Source organism: Pristis pectinata, chromosome 23 (assembly GCF_009764475.1).
Source record: "Pristis pectinata isolate sPriPec2 chromosome 23, sPriPec2.1.pri, whole genome shotgun sequence".
Taxonomy (NCBI): Eukaryota; Metazoa; Chordata; class Chondrichthyes; order Rhinopristiformes; family Pristidae; genus Pristis; species Pristis pectinata.
The window spans coordinates 13,975,465-13,994,873 of NC_067427.1; the positions used below are offsets into that span (position 1 = coordinate 13,975,465).

General features: G+C 46.7%; 1 protein-coding gene across 1 annotated transcript in view; it reads left to right on the top strand.

Annotated features, from left to right (window-relative positions):
* The window catches only part of LOC127582318 (dynamin-1-like), a 175,168-nt gene that overhangs the window by 139,806 nt on the left and 15,953 nt on the right, over positions 1 to 19,409 (top strand). The window contains 4 exon segments of the mRNA XM_052037495.1: positions 7,289 to 7,300; positions 10,040 to 10,213; positions 11,511 to 11,752; positions 11,897 to 12,127. Coding sequence (XP_051893455.1) covers positions 7,289 to 7,300; positions 10,040 to 10,213; positions 11,511 to 11,752; positions 11,897 to 12,127 — 659 coding nt within the window.

Below are 19,409 nucleotides of genomic sequence, written 5' to 3' on the forward strand. Positions count from 1 at the left end.
AGCCACTGTGCACTATTGGTGGAGGGAATGATTGTTTAGAATGGTGGATGGCTTGACAATCAAATGGGCTGTTTTTCCCTGGATTGGATCAAGCTTCTTGAATGTTATTGGAGGTACATTTATCCAGGTGGGTGGAGGGTATTCCCTTATACTCATGCCACAGATGACGGAAAGGCTTTGAGTGTCATGAAATGAGTTCCAGGATACCCAGCCTCTGACCTGTTGTTGTAACCATGGTCTTCATGTTGATGCTCCCGTTGAATTTCTGCTCAATTGTGACCCCCAGGATATTGATAGTGGGGGATCTGGCAATGGTAATGCTTTTGAACATCCAGAGTAGGTAGTTGATAGCGATAGCAGTTCTAGCAGGGATGTTATTTGCCACTTATTGGCCCATGCCTAAATATCGATTCAGGCAGATTCATTGCAGATGTTGTAGCATTTGTGTGCTGTCCTGGCTGTGATGGAGCCACATCATGGAGAGGCTCGATTCAGTCCTGTGCTACAGGTCGCAGCACCTTGCACAGGGGTGCATGGTTACACATTCTTTCCCAATGCCATTTGTGTGCAGACATACAGCACATGAAGGTCAGCACAGGGTTCAGTGGCAGTAAAGTCAATGACCCAGCAGGACTCTTCAAATTGCACATGGTTCCTGACTTGCTCTGGGCCTTACTCCCCGTTTACCTGTGACTGGAGAGTGAAGGGGGTAAGTCGTAAGCTTTTGATCCCATTTCTGTTGGGAAGTCTGAAACACGCACCAGGCATTTGATGACTTCATCATGTGCTTGAGTGACAGCAAGGAAATGTCGCCCACGCAAGGGTGAATCATGACAGGAAGTGCCAGGTCCAGCTTCCCAATGGGTGGAATGGGCGCCAACATTCAAAAATATTTACACTTAAAAAACAGCCACATATGTTTCTTTTTCCCTAATGCAGCTTCTAGGCTGGTAACAAATTCTTTTCTGGAGGTCTGCAGGACTTGGAAAAAGAAAATGCTGCCTTGATTTTAGGGAGCAGCAGGTTCCTGTGACTTTGAGCTTTTCCCCTTGTTAACAAAGTATCCAATGCAGTGGAGTAATGCTGCTGGTATTAGTTGAAAAGATGAGTTGTCAAGGGCTCAGATGAATTCCCATCTCAGCCTCGTGGGGTGCTGTAGTGTGTTTACATCACCAGCTGGTGGCACCACTGGGCAGCTCTGTGCCAAGACTGTCGGGAGGAAAGTCAGGGCACTGGTGGGTCATTTCACATCCCCATCTTTATTTTTCTCTCTTTCCCTGAAGAACAAGTTTAGTTGTGGGATAATTTGGCATCTAAGTCAAATGGTCCATCTTTCATTATGAAGTACATCCGTCGGCAGGCTAATTCACTGTTGGGGCAACTCAGGGTCCCATCCACTTTACCCAGTCGGAAGCTCTGCTGGTCTAACATTTGGTTCATATTTACGTTGGGTTGGTGGTGGGCAGGGGGACTGGGACTGTCTATTATAGGATCCTTCTTGACTTCTGCACAGCCTTGGGTCCCGATGCACAGGGCAGTATGTTTACTTCCTGCACCAAATTTTAACAGAAGGCTTAGAAGAGGGATGGCAACAGCTCAACTCCAATGCCTTACTCTTCGAACTTGCCTCTAACTAGCCCACTTAACCAAAACTAGCAGAAGGAGCCAAGGGATGGGAGCCGATGAGAAACTTCGTGAAGGAAACAGAAAGGACAGAATAACTTCATCCTTAGTTTCTGTGTTAGTTATAGCTTAGTCGGTACAAGTCTTGCATCTCTGTCGGAGAGCTGTCGGCTCAAGTCCCCACTCGAGAGACCAGGCTCTCATTCAGTGCCGTGGGCGTTAGTACTAGCATCTTGTTGCAGAATCTCGTAGGCCTTGTCTGTCGACAAGATATTAAAGCCACGTCCTGTTCACCCTCAGAGGTAGATGTACAAGTTGCAATGCCATTATTTTGTAAACCAGGGATCATTTTCCTGGTATCTTGGCCAATATTGAACCCTCTTCCAACATCATTACAATTGCCTACATGGAGTGAACGGGAAAAATCCATTGGCAGTAACTGAGGGACATGGATTTACGTTAATGGGTAGAAGGATTGGAGGGAATTGAGGGAAGTTTTCCCATCCAAAGGGGAGGGAAGGTCTGGAACCCACTGCCTGACAGGATGTGGAGGCACAAACCCTTGTCATATATGTAGCAGGACGAGCGCATGAAGAGCTCGAGACTTGGAGCCTTGGGAAGCAGGATGTACCTTATCAACTTAATTGTAGGGTGAATGAGCCCAAAGGTCTCCCTCTGTGCTGGAGATTCCTGTGAGCCTATGATCCATTAAAGCCAGATCACCTGGTCATCGTCACCTTGCTGCTTGTGGGAGCTTGCACATTGGCTGCCACATTTTGCATTGGCTCTATTTCATGAAAGTACTTTGTTGGCTATAAAACTCTGAGTCAGCATGTCATGAAAGGCACAATGGAAATGCATGCTTTTTACCACACTATAATCTGAAATTATTTAGCTATAATCTGAAAGGAGGGGCTTCGGAGGGCAAGGATAGCCTGAATTTTAGGATTACAGAAGCCATTTTGTTTATACTTCATAATTATTGATGTGTTTATTGACTAGCAAGTCATTTGTTGGCAGAAAGGGAGGGAGCCTGTTCCAGCTTCTGACTTGTTACTGTGTGAGAGAGTGTTCAAAAATCCTCACACCTTGGGACCACTGTCAAAGTTTCTGGAGTGAAGGCAGGCCCGCACTCAACAGGGAAACTATTTAGCATTAGTCAGACATACACACCCTCTGCCTAAAAATTTACGTGGAAATACTTGTACATCAGGACCTCCCCCATCTTACCTCCCCCTCTCCCATCTCCCCACTGACCTTCCTTTTAATGTTATATTATGTTGCTGATTGAAATCTGGCAGGGTCCCTGCTGAATGTTTTAGCCTGGGACTCTCTGCACAATAGGAAACTCAGTCATTCTTTCCATGCTGTTCAGTGGCTTACATCTGGTCGACCACAATCCCGTCCACATCACTACTTCATTACAGCACAACAGTAAACAACCATGAAAGGGGCTGAAGTCTCCGTTACTTTACTTCTTTTTAAAGCAAAATGCAAAGGCACACACAAACAATAACACACAGAAACACTTCACATTAAATATAAACAGAAAAGGCTGAAGACTCGTTTCTGGGTTGTCAGCCTCTGAGGGAGGATGACAGGGTGGGACCTACTGGTCACTGCCAATAACAAGTCCCTCCCAAAACATTAACTGTTCTCTTACTCACTCTCCCTCTCTCTTGTCTCTCACTCTCTCTTTTCTGCTTTTCCTTTTCTACTTACTTCTCTCTTTCCCTTTCTTCTTTCTATCATTTTGTCTTTTTCTTCTCCCTTTTATTTTTCTTGCCTTATAGCTTTCTGTGTCTATATCAACATTTTAAGGTTTCTCTTTCTGCCCTTTCTCCCACCCTCTATTCTTGTGACCCATTGGTATATCCATATCATAATGCCAACGGACTGCAAAAGCTGGAACCTGGATCAAAGATCAAACTGCTGGAGGAACTCAGCAGGTCAGGCAGTATCTGTGGAGGAAAATGCACAGTTGATGTTTCGGGCCAAGACCCTTCATCTGGACTCTGACCGTCGATGTGTAGGATCGAGACCCTTCACCTGAACTCGAACAGTCGACGTTTCAGATCAAGACCTTCATCTGGAGAGATGAAGGGTCTCGACCCGAAACGTCAACTATCCATTTCCCTCTACAGATGCTGCCTGAACCACTGAATTTTCCCAGCAGTTTGTTTTTTGCTCGTACCGCCAAATATTGCCCTGTTCGGGGTAATGACTGTGAAAGCTGCAAAGCACAGTGTTTCAAAGACTTTTCCCAAGGGACAGAATCCACCACCCACTCAGGTTAACCTAGCTGTGAATGCAGTTAATGCTGCATTGCTACATCTGAGTGCCCTGTGACTTGAGATGTCTTTTTTTCTCTCATATAACAACATTGAATGAGGCAATTTGGCCTATCGGGTCCATGCCAAGAGCTGGCTCCTGGAGGAGCAACCCCATTTGTCCTATCTCTTTGTTATTTCCTCATATCCCTTCAGTATATTCTCTCTCATACAGATGCCCATCAACACCCTTTGGATTCTTTTTGCCAGTAACCTGCTCTAAGGGGTAATTTACAGGAACCAATTAACTTACTGGCATGCCTTTGGGATGTGGAAGAAAGCTGGAGGACCTGGTGCAACCCATGGAGGGAACTCATGGAGAGAACAGGCAAACTCTGCAAGGACAGCACCTGAGGTCAGAATTGAACCCTGGTTCCCGGAGGTGTAAGGCAGCCACTGGAAGAGTCTACCGATAAATGTGGCCATGCCAGCATTCCTCAAATCCCAGGAATTAATAATTAAAACACTGATTGCGGATGAATTTGTCAAGAGCCTAAAGCTTTCCAGCTTACCTGTCCAGCCCATTGTCTATCCACATGGCCGGGAGAATGTTGGACAAATTCAGAGGGTGTGCTGCTTGCTTGTATATTCTGCAAGAAACTTATTACCTAATATGTTGTCATTATTTCTCCAAATGGCTTGACTAGAACCCAGAGTCAGAACATGGCCTTGTCTGGCAGGTTAGGAACCTCAAATTCTGCTGGAAACCTGAAGCCACAGTGTCCATTGTAAGAGAACGTTGGATTCTCTCACTCAGTAACTGTTAGAGGTGTCCGTGCTCCTCAATGTTCTATCATTACACTTCCCTGATTTTACCTACATTACCCGACCACAGGTGCCGAGGCTCTCTCTAGAATTCCCTCTCCCAATCTCAACACCGTCTCTTTTTCTCTGTGTATGTCTCCACCTATCTTTCTGTCTATTTCTCTCTTTGTTCATCCATCTATCCATCACCTTAAAGCTAATCTCTTTTCCTTGTTCACCTATCCTAACATCTCCTTACATGGCTCAGTGTCAGACTCTGTCTGATTATACTCCCGTTGCTTTAGCTGCATGAAAGGTGCTCTATAAATGCAAGCTGTTGTTAAACAGAAGGAAAAAAAAGCAGGAGTCACTCTTCAAACCTTCCCTGACGTTCAATAATATCATGGCTAATCCAGTTTTGGCTTCAGCTCCATTTTCCTACCTGTTTCCGATTACCATTGACTCCCCATACACCAAAAATATTATCAGTGTCAATACCTGAGCCAAAAGGTGATTATACATCATGTCAACAGTGCCGACAGAAGCTCAACCCTCGGTCCTGAGGAGTGGGGGGTGGGGGGGGCTGCTGGGGGGGGAGTGGGGTGTTGGTGGTGGAGGGTGCAGTGTGCAATTGGTCAGAATACTGTTGCATTCATGGACAAATCCAGACTAGAATGGGATTAAGGCCTTTATTCTGAGTCCAGTTCTGTCCCTGGCCCTTTGGTTTCAAGCTCACAGGAGAAATTCTTAATGACATCAGCAACCCGGCAACCTGTCCACAGGGATAAATGGTGATGGGGGATGGAACACAGCAGGCAGTTGTAGGTGGTGAGTGGTGGTGGTGGCAGTGGGTCTGGGGTGGGGAATAGAGAGGTGATGGCAGTTTATGTTGCTGGGATTTCGCAGAGGGATCACCACTCTGATTTGAATATTGCTATACCCAGTGAAAAATACAGGAGGTCCTGGAAATCTGAATAAGAACGGAAAATGCTGGAAATACTCAGCAGGTCAGGCAGCAACTGTGGAGAGAAAAATAATGATTCAGACCCAGGATTGTTTATCAGAACTGGAAGACATTGAGAGGCAGGTAGCTTTCAAGCAATTACCAAAGCAGGAGGCGTGTGTGGTACCTGATCAGTGATTACTTGGGGGGAGGGGCGGGGGGGGGGCTGAGGGGAAGATAGAGAGATAAATAGAGAAAGAGACAGACAGACAGAGACACCAAGGGAGAGTTAGGTGGGGGGGTCCAGAACCTCGGGGCATATGTTTAGGGTGAGAGGGGAAAGATTTAAAAGGGACCTGAGGGGCAACTTTTTCACACAGAGGGTGGTGAGTATGTGGAACGAGCTGCCAGAGGAAGTGGTTGAGGGAGGTACAATAGTATCATTTAAGAAGCACTTGGATAGGTACATGGCAGGGCGGGGCTTGGAGGGATATGGGTCGAACGCAGGAAGTTGGGGCTAGCTGGGTGGGCACTATGGTCGGCATGGACTGGTTGGGCCAAAGGGCCTGTATCCGTGCTGTATTGCTCTATGACTGTATGATTCTGTGAGAGAGAGAGAGAGAGACAGACAGACAGACAGAGGGAGAGGAAGATTGCTTCATTTCCCAGCCACAGCAATGCTGGGCTCAATGAACTCAAAGAATCACAAAACAGGGTAGACGTCCCAAGTCAGCCAACAGAATTCCTGTGGCAAGAAATTACATTCTTCAGATTCTCTGTTGTGACGTGGACAGTCTCATGTAAAGGGAGATCTGCAGCCCACACTCCAATTCCATTAAACTTTAACACGCTTTCTTTTCTGCTATCCATCTCTGGTTTTATTCCATGCTAAAATACTAGCAATCTTTCTTTGAGGGGTTCTAGCTGTTGTAATTCATGGAGTGAAAGCTCACTGAAATCAACTGAAGATGCTTGAGTAGCATCATTGACCAAACACACTTCATTTCCTGACTGCCCCAAAAGCATCATCAGCAATTGCAAAATTAAAACAATGAAGAAATGCTTTATGTTTTATACATAAAGGGAGTGGGGAATTTCTAGATCAGAGCTACCCTCTCCCAACATTTACCCCGGCATTGGTTATGGCAGTGAAGGAGAAAGATCCCGCTCTCCATCGCTAGTCGTTGTTGTATGTTGAACAGGATGGGAGGGCAGGGTCACACTTGGGGCAGTGATGGCCCCCATGACCAAGTAACCTGACACAGTACAAGCCCATGGCCGTTGTGGCTTTGCACAATTGGCAAGGCCAGAAACAGAGGAGGGACCAAGTGTCTCAGAATAACAACAGGATTGGAAGAAAAGTCCCAGCAACATTTGTTGCAACCCTTTAGAATAGAAAATACAGGAGGTGCTGGAATTCTGAAATGAAAATTAAACCAGAAAATGCTGACTCTGTTGCAGTGATTGCTTCCTGTGTCCTGATTTATTGGTGGGTCGGCTGTGCTTTACACGAGTGCCTCTAACAATGCTTTGCTTGTCTGTTCATTTATTCTTTTTTCCTTGCTCCTAGTTGCTAAATGGGTGATTAATTGAATAAATGAATTTTCTTCCTCCTTTAATTGGTTTAATTTGCATCACCTTTGACCAGGATAAGGAAAATGTAAGTAGGTTTACTTCTCTTCACCTCCTTTCTGAAACAGAAGCAGTTTCCTTCTCTTTTTCTGATTTCAGAGTTATTGATAGTTGGAGTCCTTCCTCTTTCTTGTGCCCTAACTCTGGTTTTGCCTGTCTGTGTTAGGTGTGCATGACTTAGAACCATTTTTGTTCTTTGCCCATGTCTTTGATATGGTCGTAGTGTTTCTCTATTTGAAGTCATTGACAAGTTGCATGCCCCGTGGTCAATGCAGTGCATGCTCTATTTAAGATATGTTCTTGGCCATTGTGTTCATGACAGAGGAGAGTGTGCACCAGAAATGACTGGCTTGTCAAATGCATGCCTGTGGCAACAGCCATTTGAGTTGTCTCTCGCCATTTTAGCAAAAATACATTTTGTGTACAGTTCAGGTAAATTTATGTACAACTATTTAACAACCATCTACTTCCATTCAGAAATCAAAAGAGGTAAAATAATCAGTCCAGTAAAAAAATAAATTTTACTATCTTACCAAGTTCACATGAACATTTGATGCAAACATGACTATTATAATCCTATACCCAATGGTGGTATCTGTCATCCAATTATTATTTTCTAAACACCAATTGAGATTCCTGACTAACTACATGTGGTGTGTGGCTAGTATTGGACAACACTGGTGTTGTGTACTCCGAGTCAAGATTGCCCTCTGTGGCAACATCTGCATTGCTGTGAGAAGTGGTCCTTCTTACTTGTCCCAGAGTTGGGGTGGTCACCATGGCTGTTTCTCACCACCTCACTCCAGTACCACATCCTGTCTTCATTTATAAGATGGGACACTGAATTTCAACAGATTTTTCCATCGTGGTGGGACTCAACATTGAAAACTGATGCACTTTACAACAGGAAACATTGGGCAGTGATTAAGAACAGTGTCATGAAAATTGTCAAATGGTTTGGAGTATAAAAATAATCCGTGTATATCTGGCTGACTGACTCTGAGATGAAGCCTTCACTTCCTGAGAACTTGGAATAAACAATTACCAGAGTCTGAACACTTATAGGAGCCAGGGTTACTAATGCTTCAGGATCATCCTGGAGATCCTTGGAATTAAAAATGAATCCCTGAGGAAAAATCATGCAACTTTTGCCATTGACATCGATTACTTTTGTTCCATTTTACAAGTATTGGAGATTGGAGGGCGGGGAAGTATTGTTTGATTGACAGCCAGTAATCATCCAATGGTTAACAAAAGATCTGTTCACTTTCCAATCAGCTGTGGGAAAGTGGAGCACTGTGAAGATGGATGTGTCAGCTGGTCAATGGGATGAGTGAGGGAGCAAGGTGGCTTGATGATCTCTCCAGGAATAAATCGCACTAGAGCCGGAAATCATGAAGGAGATATTACACATTACCTGGGGCCTTCCCCAGGTTTCTTGAATGAAGGCAGTCCTTCAGTGATTTCCAAATAGTAGACTGGTTTCCAAGAATCTACTTATTGTGGTGTAGAATGTACTCAGCAACTGAACATACAAGACTTCATGGTCCTCTGACTGATGAAATCTCACTTCACTTCAGTCCTAATCCTCATCTTAAAACAATGGCCCCTTCCTTTATTCTCTCCAGCCTGAGAAAGGGACTCTCAGCTTCTATCATGTCTAAGAATTAAGTGAAAGCCTTCACAGGGCACAACAGTGACTGAGTGGGATACAGGAGAAATGTCCTGGGAGGGGCAAAGGCCAAAGCAGTGGAGGGTGAGGATGGTTGAATACTTCTGGATTTATGTGGCACTTCCTTTGGGGATTAGGAACTGCTTACACAGAACTTTCCCTCAGGAGAGTAAATATTATGGATAGAACCCATGAGAAGGCAAAGTTATACAGAATCTGTGGAATTAGCTGGTTAGGTGGGTTGAATGAACCTTTCTTGTTCCATTCTTGACGTTGTTAGAAATTTAGCCCAATGAAAGGATCCACATTGAGAGAGACATTTCTCAAGCTGAGCTTTGACCCTTCCTCAGCTTGGGTCAGATCGGCCATCATAAGCCCTCCACACAACAAGGTTCCACACAACAATTTTTAATTTAAAAAAAAATTGTAACTGAAAGAATTCTCTATTTTCAGAAAATGTTGAGGAGAAAATTATTTAGTTTGAAGCATAGTTCATATTGCCAGATGTTGCCATGGGGACGGGTCAGGATGGGGAATTGAGTGGCAGGGGATGTGGGCCCCTTGATATCTTCGGGTGGTCCCCAGGAGCTGGAAGCATATCTGGCGGTCTGAGGAATTACAGATAATTTCAGTGGGTTTGAGGAGGATGTGAATGTTTTTAGGAACTCTGGGGATATCTGTACTGTGTGTGGATTCAGTGAGAATCCCAGGACCATGTGAATAATTTCAAGGGCCTAACTACACTAACAATATTTTTTGGGGGTATCGCCATTGGGTGTATAATTTCATTTATGGTGTTCCTGGAAATGTGTGACTTCTTGGAAGAGTCTCTTTCTCAGATGAGTTTGAAAGTCTCTGCCTTTCAATAACCCCAGAAAGGCCCAAAGATCAAAACTTCTAAGTTTATTTTGATGCCGGACTCTGAACCCTGCCACATTTCCAAAGGGGTGTTCAGCAATTTACACTGAGAGACTCAGATGCCTCCAATGGAAAGGAGGTTCCTTCTCCTGAGAAGGAACGCAACAGAGTGATTTGCTGAAAATGATGTTTATTTCTGGTTACAACCTAACATTTTCTTTCCACCATGTTAAGCAGCAAAGCGAGAGTGAAGAGAATGGCTCTGGTGACAGCTTCATGCACTCGATGGACCCCCAGCTGGAGAGACAGGTGGAGACCATCCGCAACCTGGTTGACTCATACATGGGAATTGTCAACAAGACGATCCGGGACCTCATGCCCAAGACAATCATGCACCTCATGATCATTAACGTGAGCACCTGTTTCAGTTCCTTATTTCTCCTTTAGAATGTGTCTGTCAGGGTTCCAGTTTGTGAAAACGGATTTGGGGGTGCTGAACGTTGCTAAACCACTAAAGAAAATTTTTCTTGAGATGTAAGCACCATTGTCAAAGGAAGGCGTTCATTGGCCATCCAGAGATGGCACTGAGAAGATCTTGGTGGTCTGGCAGCTGGTTCCTAGGTTTTGACTCAGCACCAGTATTGGATCTCTTGGTTGGGTTGTTGTGAGAGGGAGAGCTGAGGCCGGTCATGTTCCCATACAACTGCTGCCCTTCCCAATCCAGGAGCAAGCCAGTTTGGGAGGTGCTGCCAGTAGCTGTGAAGACTAATGGGACATCCAGTCCTTATGAATATGAATGCAATTCTTTCTTAGTGCCAAAATGCATCCAGCCTGGAATAATTTCATTGTTGAGTCTGCCTTGTTATCCACTGAATTTCAAAGGAGGACAGACTCGGAGAATATGTCTGTCTAGATGATGTCTAAAACAATGTTCCTAGATATTTTAAGGAGTATATCTTTACTAAGGCCCCTCACCCATCTGCCCTGCCCAAGGGAGAATGGCATTGAGACTGTTGAACTCTATGTATCATTGTCTCCTGTTTTATTTGGCCTGCTGCTCCTGAACAAGTAATTCCCAGTGTGGCAAGTGAGAGAATCCGATCCCGCTCTGATCATTCCAATCAGAGGCCTTACTGCAACATCTCACTAGGATCAGGGTCACGCCTTCGGAAGTGAGGTCTCTGGTTCCTCTTTTCCATTATGGAAGAACCAAGTTTCTGAAGTTCTGAGGACCTGCTATTCTGTGCCAATGCTGACAAGCTTCTCTCTGCTGGTTGTCCACATTATGGGAAGATCATTGGACGAAACACAGGAGCTAGTGTTTTGGACAAGCTTAGAGGCTAATCAGGTTGGGAAGCTCAAAGGAGGGTTTGGGCCTGATCCTGATCCTGGGCCTAGATTTGGGCCATAACCTTCACCTTGGTGTGAGCACGTCTGGGTTTGGTGCTCGGACTGGACTTGGGTTTGGACCTCAGCTTGGGGTCCGAGCCTGGAATTAGGTTTGACCCTGGCCCTGTGACTTAGCCTTCGCCAGGACCATCACCTGGCCCTGGGCCTAAGCTGGTGCTTGGGTTTGCACCCAATCTTAATTGTGTCCAGGATCCCAGCCATTCGCTCTACAGTCGGGTGGTTTAGCTGTCATTTATAAAGGGATTAAAACTCTGCTGAGGACTAACTGAAGTCCTTGGTCTTTGCTTTTTCCTCACAGACAAAAGACTTCATTCACTCTGAGCTCCTTGCCCAGCTCTACTCCTGTGCAGACCAGAATGTCCTGATGGAAGAGTCTCCAGAGCAGGCGCAGCGTCGTGAGGAGATGTTACGGATGTATCATGCCCTGAAAGAAGCCTTAAGTATCATTGGTGACATCAACACCAGCACCATCAGCACTCCTCTCCCACCACCTGTAGATGACTCCTGGCTGGGAGTCAGGGACATACCATCTGGGCGAAGGTAGGTAAACCCGAGTCCTACCCTCCTCTGACCTGATTGGTGCAAAGGGATAATACAGCCATGATGTGCTCTTTCTGTGCAGTAACCATCTCGCTCTCTGTGATAATGCACCATCAATGATTTCCATCTGTTTCTTCCCCCTAGATCTCCGACCTCAAGCCCAACGCCACAGAGAAGAGCTCCTGCCGTTCCCCCCGTCAGGCCTCTGTCCCGAGGCCCTGCCCCAGGCCCACCACCGCCTGCCGGACCACCTCCTCAAGGACCCCCTGGGAGTGCCCCGCCAATTCCCTCTCGGCCTGGGGCTTCTCCTGATCCATTTGGGGCTCCACCTCAGGTCCCCTCAAGGCCTAACCGAGCTCCACCCGGGGTCCCCAGGTAAGATTTCTTTGATTCCTTGCCCAGAGAATGAAGTGGAGATTAGGTGACTGTGCCAATGCCTTGACCTGGCGATGCCCCTGTGTATTGATTGAAGTGGCAGTCTACCCATTTTGGTGGGACAAGACAGCAGCGGTTAGGGGTTACAACCAGCACAATTCTCATACAACTACTCACACCAGCTCTCCGTGTGATCTCCCATTTCACTTCTACCCAATGGTAATAGTCCAATTCGGGTAGTTCTTTGATCTTCAGTAGTTCAGACTCACCTTGAGCTGTCAAGCACCTCCCCCGATCTACCCATTTGATTGGTGCGCTTTACTGACTCCATTCCCTGTAAATCAAGTGATATTCTCACATTATTGAGGTTGCAGAATGGACTCAGTGCCCAGAAGGTAAGGAGGACGGAATAAAGCAACAGTGCAGGGGAGCAAAATGGACAATGATAAATCCTCTCTCAGCAGGGATAAGTAAGAGTGTATCTCCAGTTGAATCAGAGCAGGGAAAAACAGTAAGAAGATGAAACCATAGACTCTTTGTCTAAATTCAAAATAGGATGGGTAAATAAATGACACAAGTAGAAATAAGTGAGTAAAATCTAATGGGCATTACAGGGATGTGGTTGCAAAGCAATCAAGGTGGGGGTCTAAATATTCCAGGATACTTAACTTTTAGAAGAGGTAAGCAATATGGAAAAAAGGAATTGGGGCAATCCTCATTTTAAAGGACAGGATAAAGGGAGAGGAAGGATCTTAGAAAAGCAAGAGGTAGGATTGGATTGGACAGGGCTAAGAAATAGGTGGCAGTTATCTGTGGACCCCTAAACAGTACAGGTAATGTAGGGAAGAGTATATATCAGGAAATTAGAGGTGCATGCATCCAGGGAATACAATAATCATGAGAGGCAGGGCAAACCAACTTAACAGTAACAGTGTGGAGGATATGGACTGTTTTAGGGATGGTTTTCCAGATAAATGTGTTGAGAAACCAGTGAAGGAACACATGAATTTAGATCTAATATTTTGTAGTGAGAAAGGATTCATTGACAATCTTGAAATTAAGGTATCTTCAGGGAACAGTGATCATAATATAACAGGATTTTATTAAAAACGTGAAAATTTAGTTCAGTTGGCTATAAAATCTTGGTTAGGCAAATTATGCTCAGAAGGTTGCAAATCTGTGCAATTCTCATTCCAAGCGGGCTATGGAAGTTGAGTCAAAAAGAGGTTAATAGACTTATTTATTATTGCACAAGGGGCCATTTGGCCCATTGCTGGCTTCCAGCAAAGCAGAAAGACAGTTCCTCTTCATTTAGAAACAAAACTGATCAGCTGATCATTCATCTCATTGCCATTGGTGAGATTTGCCTGCAGTTTAACTCTCCAGCTCTTTCCCTTTTCTTGTCCAGCTGTCTTTTGTCTCCTGTGTTTTCCCCCTCTCTTACTCACTTGCTCCATCTCTCTTCCTGCAACCTATCTTGCTTTGCAAACTTTGTGCTCCTTTCCCGCTTTCCGGTTTATTTTTCTGTTCACTGAACCTACCTGTGTATTTCTCTCACTTTCTCCCTTCCCATGTAGCTGTGTCTGAACATTTCATTCTGTATTGGTATTTTTTGCTATTTTGCTCCTTTTGCCTGTCTTGTTTGTCCCTCTATTTCAATTTCCCTGCTTGGTTATCTGTATTTCTACTTGTATTTCTCCTCCCTCTGTCATTTCCTGTTCAGCTGTCTACCTCTGTGTGTGTTTCTGTGTGTGTGTGTGTTTCTGTGTGTGTGTGTGTGTTTCTGTGTGTGTGTGTGTGTGTGTGTGTGTGTGTGTATGTCTTTTTCTGTCTAGCTGTACACCAATCCAACTGTGTGCCTCTCTCTGTCTATTTGCCTCTGCCTAGTTCACTCCCTCTCCTTTTCCACCCTCTCTTGCACCATTTTTCTTTTGCTCTCTCTCTCTCCTTACACATATCCCCAACTGGCTCCTTATAATAGCTTTTCCTGCAAACTGCTCAAATTTTATACGGTATTTGAATGCATTGAAGTGGTCGATTTTTTAAATCGACCCAGGGCAGAGCTAAAGGGTGCCTCTGGTACAGTGGGTGTGCTTACTGCTGGGTCTGTTGAAGGAGGAAGCAGCAGTCTGGCCTGTATGGCCCCATTCACCATGAAACCGCAAGGAAACAGTGAGGCCATTGACCAGCTTGAGACCAACAGCCTCACATTCCTGATCCATGGTTGAACTCTTGTTTTTCCCCTTCATAGCTTTCCCTGGAGACCAGGTATAACTGATGGGTGCAGCAGCTTAAAACCGTGATTATTCTTTTAACATCTCACTGATAAAGCCCTACATAATTTTTTTTGAAAACTGTTTAATTTGTATTTATAAAATTGCAATTCATTTAAAATCATGATTATCGAGCCTGCTGTCCTAGACATGGTGGACCGCTCTGATCTTGTCCTCAGCCAGATTCCAGCCTGTTCCTCATTACCTTCCAGTCCAGAACTTTGTCCATCTCGACCATGAATATATTCAATGACTTAACCTCCACAGCTTTCTCCGGTAGAGAATTCCAAACATCCATTGGCCCTCTGGGACAAGAAACCCCTCCTCATCTGCATCTGAAATAGAAACAATAACCACGAGATACAGATACCCCCACTGGGGGAATCATCATCTTGACAAATACCTAACCAAGCTGACATGGAATTATAAATGTTCCAATAAAATCAACCTCATTCTTCAAACTGTCAGTGAGTACAGTGAACTCCGACAGTCTGCTTTCCGGCTGTTTGGAAATCCCGATAGTTCAGCTTATGCTCATATAGTGCTGATTCCTGGTTCCCACACTCCCTTCGACACTCCTGGACCCCACTTCCCACACTCCCTCACACACCGGGACCCCACTTCCCACACACCTCACACACCGGGACCCCAGTTCCCAAACTCCCTCACACACTGGAACCCAGTTCCCACACTCCCTCACACACCAGGTCCCCACTTCCCACACTCCCTCACACACCGGGACCCCACTTCCCACACTCCCTCACACACCGGGACCCCACTTCACAACTCCCTCACAAACGGGACCCCACTTTCCACACTCCCTCACACACCAGGACCCCACTTCCCACACTCCCTCACACACCGGGATTCCAGTTCCCACACTCCCTCACACACAGGGACCCCATGTCCCAACTCCTTCACACACCGGGACACCAGTTCCCAAACTCCCTCACAACCGGGATCCCACTTCCCAACTCCCTCACACATTAGGACCCCACTTTCCACACTCCCTCACACACCAGGACTCCAGTTCCCACACTCCCTCACATACAGCGACCCCACATCCCAACTCCTTCACACACCAGGACACCAGTTCCCAAACTCCCTCACAACCGGGATCCCACTTCCCAACTCCCTCACACACCGGGACACTACTTCACAACTCCCTCACAACCAGGAGCCCACTTCCCACACTCCCTCACACACCGGGACCCCACTTCCCACACTCCCTCACACACCGGGCCCCCACTTCTCACACTCCCTCACACATCGGGATACCAGTTCCCACACTCCCTCACACACCAGGACGCCACTTCCCAACTCCCTCACACTCCGGGTCCCACTTCCCACACTCCCTCACACACCGGGACCCCAGGTTCCACACTCCCTCACACACCGGGACCCCAGTTTCCACACTCCCTCACACACCGGGACCCCAGTTTCCACACTCCCTCACACACCGGGACCCCAGTTTCCACACTCCCTCACACATTGGGACACCAGTTCCCAAACTCCCTCACAACCAGGATCCCAATTCCCAACTCCCTCACACTCTGGGACCCCACTTCCCACACTCCCTCATACACCGGGACCCCACTTCCCACACTCCCTCATACACCGGGTCTCCACTTCCCACACTCCCTCACACATCGGGATCCCAGTTCCCACACTCCCTCACACACTGGGACCCCAGTTCCCACACTCCCTCACACACTGGGACCCCAGTTCCCACATTCCCTCACACACCGGGACCCCACTTCCCAACTCCCTCACACACTGGGACACCAGTTCCCAAACTCCCTCACACACCGGGACCCTACTTCACAACTCCCTCACAACCGGGACCCCACTTCCCACACTCCCTCACACTCCGGGTCCCACTTCCCAACTCCCTCAAACACCGGGACTCCACTTCCCACACTCCCTCACACATCGGGATCCTAGTTCCCACACTCCCTCACACACCAGGACCCCACTTCCCAACTCCCTCACACACCGGGACCCCACTTCCCAACACCCTCACACAGCAGGACCCCAGTTCCCACATTCACACACCCGGACCCCAGTTCCCACACTCCCTCACACACCGGGACCCCACTTCCCACACTCACACACCGGGACCTTAGTTCCCACACTCACACACCGGGACCCCACTTCCCACACTCCCTCACACACCGGGACCCCACTTCCCACACTCACATACCGGGACCCTAGTTCCTGCACTCACACACCGGGACCCCAGTTCCCGCACTCACACACCGGGACCCCAGTTCCCACACTCCCTCACACACCGGGACCCCACTTCCCACACTCCCTCACACACCGGGATCCCAGTTCCCACACTCCCTCACACACTGGGACCCCAGTTCCCACACTCCCTCACACACCGGGACTCCACTTCCCACACTCCCTCACACATCGGGATCCTAGTTCCCACACTCCCTCACACACCAGGACCCCACTTCCCAACTCCCTCACACACCGGGACCCCACTTCCCAACACCCTCACACAGCAGGACCCCAGTTCCCACATTCACACACCCGGACCCCAGTTCCCACACTCCCTCACACACCGGGACCCCACTTCCCACACTCACACACCGGGACCCCACTTCCCACACTCCCTCACACACCGAGACCCCACTTCCCACACTCCCTCACACACCGGGACCCCACTTCCCACACTCACACACCGGGACCCCAGTTCCCAAGTACCATTTAAGCTCCTCAGTGCTCTGCTTTCCACAGTCCCTTGCAGCTCGCCTGCTTCTGTTTCCCAACCTCCCTTGAAACTTACCAGGAATTAGTTCCTGCATCCCCTTATACTATGGGGTTCACTGGAAAATTTTTTATTCCACTGTGTAACAGCTTAAAAAGATGTAAGTTAACAGTGTGTTGGAGAATTAATAAGAATAACATCCAGAAAATTTGCTAGCCTGACAGCACAAATTTCAAGCATGCCAGATTACTGGAATTTTACTGTATGGACTAAGATGGATCAAAGAGGGGAGGCTGGCAACAAGAATTTAACTATAGTAAAATCATCTCATGGTGCTTCATAAGGATAACATAAAGAGATACTAGGGCAGCTGATGAAACTCTTGGTCATAAAGGAAGGATTTAAGAGTGTCTCTGTGAGAAGGGAGAGACAACAAGTTTTAAGGAGGTAATTTCAAAGCCTGGAGCCTCAGTAGCTGAAGGAACATTTGAGGGGAGGGGGACAGAGCACAGAGGGGTCTCAGTGTGCCGGGACAGTGGGGGTGTTAGCGAGAGATGTGTGGGTGGGATAGTGGATTCATGGCATTGGGGGAATCAAAGAAAAAAGGTGTGAGGGGCTACACTCAAATGGATGAGCACCAATATCTCCAAAGACCACCACCTTTCATGGAAAACCTTCATGATCCTGAACTGAACATCATCGTCCACCTCTGGAAGTAGTAGCATCCATATTGGGCAATATTGTACCCCAAATGGTGATGGATGTTGTAGTACAATCCCAGCAATGGAGGATTTCTCCCTCGTCAGTGCAATTTAGCCAACGAGCCCGCGCTCTTTTTAAAGAACTAATGATGCTGCTCTTATTCAGCAGCTGACACAGAAAGGGAGCAGCAGCAGGGCCGAGATGGAGGGCTCTCTGGACTCCCACTCACCTCAGTTACCCTCGGTTTGATCATAAACCCCCTGAGATTTCATTCACTTGGTCTAAGGAGTCTTTTAAAATTCTTGGATGCAATTCCAGCCAGTAACCAATTCCCACTATCCTTTATAAAAACCATCCACATTTCACTGGATTCCTGTGACTAACGTCCTATATATAAATCATTCAGCTCCCTTTTGTACATTCCATTTGATCCCAGTATTAATTATATTGTGTTTATAAAAAGTAAAGGCGGATAAGAAATGGGTGCAAAGGAACATAATGCAGTTTTCATCCCAAGATTTCTGATTTTGCTGAAGAGTTTAAAGAGAGAATGTCACCCATTTAACTAACCAATAACTTGTAAGGGAAGGAAGGTCCCATTTCTAGTGCCTGTTGTTATATTAGAACAGAGCTCGTGTCTACTGTACTAAACCAAAAGGACTAAAGCAGGTGTTAATTTACATCAGTGATGATGCAGAAAATAATGACTGGTTCCTGGAATTTATTCCTTTGCTCTGCGGTCAAAAAAAATTCTAGTCTTTGCTGCATCTCGTGGACTGATGGGAAAGAAGTTTGTCTGGAGTTTGGTGGTTGGTGGTTGGTGGAGGGTGTTCCTTGGTGGGGAGGGGAGGGCCAGAGAAATTCCCACCACAACTTTGTTGCCCGATATCCCATCTCCAGACTCAGATGGCCACAGCTGTAATACTGTTGCTGTTGAAGCCAGTCAGGAATTCAAGCAAAATCACTTTATTCAGAGGGTTGTCAGAAGGAAGAGGTTTCCATCATGTGGAATGGTTGAGGTGGGTTGTGTTGACATGTTTAAGAGGAAGTGAGATAAATACATGAGGGAGTATCAAATGTTGGGGCTGCATGAGGAAGGGAACCTGGGTTCGAGAGCAAAACCATCATCAGTCAACAGCTGGGTTGAATATCTGTGCTGTACGCTGTAAGTACTATTTAATTCTAACTCCTTCGGAGGAGGAAGAGGGGAGAAGTTTCCACTGTATCCCAGGCTGGTGATCACATACATGACTGTTCCCTTGTGATGCCCATTTTTACTCCTGTGTAATTATTGGGAATTAAACCCTTGCGTCCCTGTATAGTGATGGTCACCTACACCTTTAGCCCATGTTACCTCTTCACTGCCCCTTGCCGTATGCTCTGCTGAATCCTGCGTTCTCTTGCCTATGAACAGTCCATTTATGGAGATATGTTGCCAGAGCGACAATGCCAAAAGTAGCAGTGAGAACGTCAGTAGTGGCCGACGTTCCCTTGGAGCAGGGGGATGAAGGAAGGATTCTCACATACACCTGGGTGCCAGTAGAGGCAACACAAATGAATGGTGTGACACCAGGTATATTTAAACTGT